Here is a 7213-nt window from a genome sequence, read left to right on the forward strand (position 1 = left end):
AGAGAACAAAAAAAAAAAAACAATCATAATTTCCCTCATTCTGGTGGCGAGTTACAAACACGCCACCAGAATGCTTGGTTTTAACTGCAGTTAAAACCAAGCAGATCTGGCAGCCAGAAGTAGAGATGCACTAAGAAATCACCTGGAGTCTTGATCAGCTCTGGACCTGTGAGCAGGTGGTCACAAACAGGAAACACTCAGAGAGTTGTTTTATTTTCATGCCACCCAAAGAAACTAGATTAGGTGTTTGGTTTCTGACTGGTTTGTCAATGTTAAGGGCAAATCGAGCTAAAATCATCAGATTCCAATCTCTAGAGGCTTCCTCAATGCATCGCTAGTTCTGATTTCACAATGTTGTACGTTTCTGCAAATGTGTCTCATTATAACTGGCTAAGTGTACGTCATTTGGTAGTCAAATGTAGAACATTTAACTTTTAAAAAACTAGGAAGTAGGGAGGGTGACTAGAGTAAGAGAAACTTGCTCTATTTAACCCTTTTGAGCTTTTAACTTCAGTCTGTCATGAAGGTTATGCTAGATTTATAATGTATCTGTGATTGTTTAGGCAGAAAGCTGGAATAGTTACAGGCAGGACAAAGCTTTACAAAATCAGAAGATTTGAAAACAGCCTCAAATTGTGGCACTGCTAATAAAAACAAATGTGATACCTAAACCAAAAGATTAGGTTAACTTATTCAAGTTAAAGTCAACCAAACAGGTGTGAATTTTGAATTCAGAGTCATGCAAAGTAACACAGGACCTTTTGTGCAAGGTGAGGTGGCTTCTGTCATTTTCAATAGTGATCTTGACTGTAGACTTTGTAAGGGTCTGGATTATTGGTTGGAATCTACTCCATTTTAGTTCTATGCCTTTCTCCACTCTAGGCTGAAAATCACACATTATCTCATTTGTGTTTCTCTACCTTAGACACAGAGGAACTGCTCAGGAAAAAAAAAATAAACTTTCTCTGTAAACATGTTTTGTCAAAGCAGTAATTTTTTGTGCTTTAAAGAACAGCTGAAGAAACACACACAAACCAAAAATGTCATGAGTCACTGACATCTTCTATGTCAACTAAAGTTGCTTAACTCTTCCTTGATTTCAATATGCCTCTTTCCTGAGAATCCTACATCTGATTCAACCTCTTAGGAACCTGCACACATCTCTTTTAGTCTGAAAATAACTTCCTGTCACGCCTGAATTTTGATAAAAACGCTGAAGCCCTGAGATTACTAATTTGGTGGAGCTGCAGCTTAAGGAAGAGCTTTATGAAGGTAAGTGGCTCGCCCTCATGCTGCAGGGAGAAGTGATCTAAGCCAACAAAGCCTTAAAGTTGTGTTTCACACTGTATAGTGCACCGTATAATATATATTGATTGAGTATTGGCCCTCACTGCTGCTGGGCATAATTTACCCAAGCTGCACAGTAGTCTACACTGCTTTGGAAGAAGCAGAACAACAGACAGTATTTGAATGCAGAACATGCAAGGTTTTAAGAAATTGTGCTCTTGGGAGTTGGGCATTTTGTGTTTCAAAACTGAGAACTTTATTAAGTAATTAATTAATCAGCTTAGTGTGGAAAAAATAGAGCCTATGGCAATGGTTTTCACATTGCGATATGCAAACATGTAGAAAATGTTCTGTTCAGTTATCACCAAAATGTAATTTTAAAGCCAAATGCAAGGAAATCTGTGACGAAAACCTGGTAGAGGCTTTAAAGTGGCAATAAGAAAGCCATTGTTGAACAAAAGAGATGAAAGTTTACCACATCCCATGTGGGACAAAACCAAAATGTGGAACGAGGGGCTTTGGTCTGAGGAGGCATTCATATATGCCCTCTAAGAGTCTTGTTGAGCTGTTTTACAGAGCAGAACCAGCAACAGAGCAGAGATATTCTTTCTAGATCTCCAATGCTATTTGAGACATACTTCCAAAAGATCAATGAGAGGACCTGCATCTACAAAGGCACAACTGAGGGTTCAATACAACTGTATGTCACACTGATCAGATCCCTGTTCCATACAAACAAACTTTTATTCTGCTTCATAAACTTGCACTAAGTTGCCTCACTCTGTTGCAAAAAATATTGGTAAAATACGTGGATTGTTGTGATTGCAAATGTAAAAATGTTCAAGTGATATAAATATGTTTGGAGATTCCCCTAAGCTTCTTAAATGGGGGCAACATGGTGAACTCACTGAATGTTCAACTATTTTATCCAGATAAATATTGGTGCCTCCTACAATTCATTCTGATGACCCTCTTTGTTGTAGCAATCAAGTTAATGCTCCCACCATCTCTAGGGGTGTGTGTGTGTCCTCGACAGTGCTGCCAGCAGAACACAGACTACGTGAGCTACAGATCCTGCAGACTGCAGTGATGAATCATACTGTCTGACCAGCTTTGCACTCCCTGATGTGCTCTTAACAGCTCTGTTTGCAGCAGAGGATTGACAGAGTTCAATCAGTGCATATGCCAGAGAACAGAAAGAGGCTAATGAGATTTCCCCCATTGTCTTCCTGTCTGTCACATTATAGTACAGGCATGCTGAGGTCACTCAATCCGCACTCAAACATGACATCTGTTGCTGCTTATATTTTATTTTATTTTTGTATCTCTTATAATCAAATATTTAATGAACTGTTTAACTTCTCAACAAGAACTCAGAACAACAAAGACTAAAAGAGATCTGGCTCAACTCACATCAGAGAAACTGACAATATTTCTAACTGAAACACTTCATATTCCGTGACCCGAGAAAAAAACAGTTTAAGGTAACGCACATCAGTTAAATGAATCATATTGGAAAAGCAGACACGAAGCTCTGATTTTGTACCTTGTGGTTCAAATAAGGTTTGACTGCACAGCACACAACCCTAATCAGTGGCATCAAAACAATCATTAACCAGCCTCCTGCTGCCTCCTGCTCCACACACGACATGGAAAGAGATTCCCGACTTCTCACAGGCTGTGTTCTTCGCAGAGTGCTCGCAATACAAACACTGGCTAATGTGCAGCACTTAGAACAGGTAGAAAAAAAAACTGTTTTATACAAGAGAAAAAAACAAGCTCTCACTACAAAATGTTTGAATGTTAGATTTATTTATTTATTGATGACAATGGTCTATATTTTCTCCTTAGCTATAAAACTAGATGTGGGCCATAAATCTAGCAATGAATTCTGCCCCTTTTCTCGCTTTTACTGCCACATGATAATATTCAGCAAACAAATGGGAGCTAATGCAGCTTTTCTGCCGATGAGTGTTCTGTCTGTAGAAAAATGCTGGAAAATATTTTATGTTATGGGTTTCTTAAGCTATAATGATCACAGTTTGCCTCCCTCAAAAGCATATTTGGATCACCACTGTGTGCTTTAATCTATTAATTCATAATTGGCTCTAATGACAGTTGATGATATTGCCTTTTTAATAAAATTGCATCACAGCCTGACTACATATTACGGTCAATTATCCCTGTGTAAGCACCGACAACTAAATAAATCAGCAGATTTGATCGTTAGACGGTTTTATGAAGTGTTTATGCGGTGTGACACGCAATATGATACAATTACTTATTTGCACGTTGTTAGATTTGAACAGCATTACTCGCTTTTGCCTGTTCAGTTTATCTTGAGCAAACAATTGAACTGTAAAGGACAGGTTTTAAGCAGCAGTTACTAAGTGATTTTTCCGTTTATACTGGCTCTTCACTGGTGCAAAGGTTACAAACCCAAGCTATTGGCTGTAATATGAGTAGGGTTACCCCATAGGTTAGGAGGTTACAGACACACCACGGATAGGTTCCTCCTGAATGGTGTTCAGACAAAGCCATCTGCTCCTGTTTATGGTCCATTAACCCCGCTAACCCAAGATGCACAGTCTGCCCCCACAGCAACAGGTTCAAGAGGCTAAAGATGACATTTTGATGTCATTATTGTCAAAGTAAAGATAAGTGCCTGAATCCTGTTGAGCCTGTTCTGAGTATGTTTTCTCATTTCCAAGATGACAATAAACAAAAGCAACTGGAAAATCCTTACCTTCCCAGAAGTCCATAGGCATACTGGGAATCTGCCAGCAGTAATGTGATCTCCCCCTTTTGCATGGACATGACACACTCCTCTAGAGCCTACAGGTGTCAAGAAACACATCACTCAGAACACTATTCACATCCAGCTAATTGCATGGTTAAACAAAAACACATGTGCGTGGATTTGTCGCGTATTTCAATTAACTAACAACTTTTAAATATGTTATCTTTTCTTTTTCAGATTTCAAAGCTAAATGAGTGAGCTTGTAGAAGTGCAACTCCTCAACTGTCACCTGGAAAATGCCTACATGTAATCCGATGGAACCATGAAGGGACCAGCGTCCTCGTCTTAGTTTAGAAGGTTTTGACCCCGACTTTTCGTGATCCAGACAATTAGACCTGCTGTCACAGATGAATAAGTGGGAGGACTTGAGTTGCTATAAATTTTAGAGGAGATGAAAACAGTTGGTACATCTAAATAGAAGCAATGCAGTAGCTGTGGAAACTGTTTATGGCATCATTGTCCCTCTTTTTCATTGACTTTGTGGGATGAGAATCTTCAAATTGATATTCTGTGGGTCAGAATCTGCAAAGATTGTGAAGCTCTGGTCCAGACTATCTTTTATTTGGCAAGAAGACAATGTACCATTATGAGCAAGTAATTGCCCTAAAACTTTGGTGAGAAAATCACTTCTAGTTCTGAATATTTTTGTAAAAGCTTTAGTGGGGGGTTTGTACGCCATCTCAAAAAGTCACAAAGACCTATTTTCAAGGTCTACATAAGTATACAATGATATTTCTATTTCTATTCCCTTCTAAAATGTTTGAAAATTTGACTTGAACCTTTTAAGTGAATTTATTAAAAATAGGAAAATATATCAGAAAATTTGACATCTTCATATTGTGGAATTTTGAAATCCTCAACATCTGACCCAAAAGTTTCAGGAGATTTAAAAAAAAAAAAAAAAAACTCATCTTTCTAAAACATTCACAATGTTTCCTTAAAGTCACACCACCCTTTTGATTCTTTTCACTGCATTTTATTAACTGAAACATGAATAGATGTTAAGGTTGACTAATAGATTTGATTTTGACAAAAAAAAAAAAAAAATTGTCATGAGGATTCGTGCCCAACAGCAACATATTGGAACCGTGTTTAGAAAGCAGCTCACATTTTAATTACCTGTCAGTCTGAATAACATTTTTGTTATTTTCAGATTTAAAGAATTACAAAGGCAAACATCCCTTATCCTACATTGTTAAGCCTGTGTTGTGAGCCCATAACAATACAGATTTGTTGACTTTTTTGAGGCAACACACACCCACACACACACACACACACACACACACACAATAGGATCCTTCAGGAAAAGCACAGGAGTATCACCTGTATTACATCTCCCTCTCCGATAACAAAGACAAGTTTGCAGTCCTTCTCCACCACAGTCCGGTCCTCAAGAACGCCCTGCATCTTCACAGTGACCTCTTGACCCCAGGTGGAGCGTGGGACCTGTTCGTCTCCTGATTCCAGAATTTTCTTCCTCAACAGCTGGTCCTCTGCATAACAGCAAAGTAAAGTACAAATCTAAGACTCTGGATTTATAGGAAACTATCCACAAGGACTTCCAGTTATTGCAGTTGGTTTAACAGTTTGACATTTAAAAGTTACTCTACTTTCCAATATCAGGAGTTCAGATGACTTATTTCATGTGTTCTTACCTGTGATGTTCTCCCAGTCCTCTGCCGCGAAGAGCTCCTCAAACTGAGCACATGTCCATTCTTCCACAGCGTATTCTGGAAAGAGAATCTCTGCTGAGCTGTCCCTCTCCACAACATCCTCTTCTGTCGAGGGGTCTTGAAACCGGACCATCTTCCAGCTGTTTGTTTTCTTCAGTTTTTTCTCTACCTTGCATTCTGCTTGTCGTCTCTCTTGCTCGCAGTTGGATAAGCTTTTCATCTCCTTGTCTTTACTCTCGACTGCATGGTTCTCGAGTTCAGATGGGTCTTTCCCACAGAGCTCTTCACCTTGTTCTGGAGGCCCACAAGGCAGTTTGTTCAGAGGATCGCAGTCTGCGGGTTCAGAAATGGGTTCTGCCACCTCAGGCTCTGTGGGATCCAAAACACCATCCCTCTGCTCCTCACAACACGGCTCTGTCTCCATTTCACTGAGCGATGGAGACCGTCTGCATTAGTCCCAAGAGATGATCCTATTTGCTCAGCCGATGACCTACTGAGGTGTAGGGTTGTTGCTCTCACCTATTCTTTGTTTAGACAAAAAATATATATATCTCCTATATCGCCATAAAAACATTTAGGAATCCATGTTGTGTTTTGGATAATCCACCTCAGAATGCATTCCTGCTTTACCCAGTCACATATGATGCTTTTAAAGTTTTGTCCCACCTGCAAAATCTGCAATTCCGCCTCCCTTTGACCTCTCCTCAACAGCTTGCATCCATCTTAGTCAACTTAATTCATCGATGTGGTGGCTACAAAAAAAAAAGAAAAAAATCAATGTAAAGAACCTGCACAGCGCAACGAAGAACTCACAGCCAGCAGACTGTGCAGTGGTAATCTACAGGATTAGAAGGAGAAAAAACCTAATCTGACAGAACGCCTGTAAGCTTCTTAATGACTTCACTGTCGTTCTGCTCAACACATGTGTAATATTGTGACAATTTAGTGATGTTTACCAATATTTTTTTAAAAAACAAGCACCCAATTTGGTTACATTGAGTTGTATTAGAAAGTATTTATTATCAAAATTCAAATTAAGACAACCAACAGCCAGCAGAAAGTAAGGGGTACACCAGATTATTGATTATGTAAAAAGTGCCATGTTCAAACTTTTAAGAATCAATGTATTTTTTGCCTAACATAAAAACATGGTCTCACAGAGAGAAAAGTTCTGTTTTCTTCTTCTTCTAAGTAATACAATGCTTATCAAAGCTGTGAGCAAATATTTAACAAAGCCAAACCTTTTAAGATGTTTTGGGGTTTAGCTTTTTAAACAGTGACATCTTTCAAAACCCATTAGAGCTGAAAACTCAAGTTTACATGCAATGAAAATTATATATTATTTTTCATGGCAGCATAGTGCAGTTATATATAGAAGTCTATCACATTAAAGTAACATCAAAGTATTTATTTTTGTGTGGTTTGTTTTTCTAATGGGTAAAAAAATGGTTAC

At 38.6% G+C, this 7213-nt stretch overlaps 1 protein-coding gene across 2 annotated transcripts in view; it reads right to left on the reverse strand.

Annotated features, from left to right (window-relative positions):
- The window catches only part of fkbp16 (FKBP prolyl isomerase 16), a 29380-nt gene extending 22759 nt beyond the window's left edge, over positions 1-6621 (reverse strand). The window contains exons 1-4 of one of the 2 annotated variants that reach the window (XM_015042139.1): positions 6427-6613; positions 5743-6284; positions 5411-5580; positions 4034-4122 (exon numbers count right to left, since the gene is read on the reverse strand). In XM_015042139.1, the coding sequence (XP_014897625.1) occupies positions 4034-4122; positions 5411-5580; positions 5743-6184 (701 nt within the window). In that variant the 5' untranslated portion in view covers positions 6185-6284; positions 6427-6613. Of the gene's footprint in view, positions 1-4033; positions 4123-5410; positions 5581-5742 lie in introns of both variants that reach the window. The other variant, XM_015042140.1, reaches the window with a different exon arrangement.
- Between the last annotated feature and the right edge of the window lie 592 nt (positions 6622-7213).

This window comes from Poecilia latipinna, unplaced genomic scaffold (genome assembly GCF_001443285.1).
Source record: "Poecilia latipinna isolate Pla-1442-1.1 unplaced genomic scaffold, P_latipinna-1.0 Scaffold578, whole genome shotgun sequence".
NCBI lineage: Eukaryota > Metazoa > Chordata > Actinopteri > Cyprinodontiformes > Poeciliidae > Poecilia > Poecilia latipinna.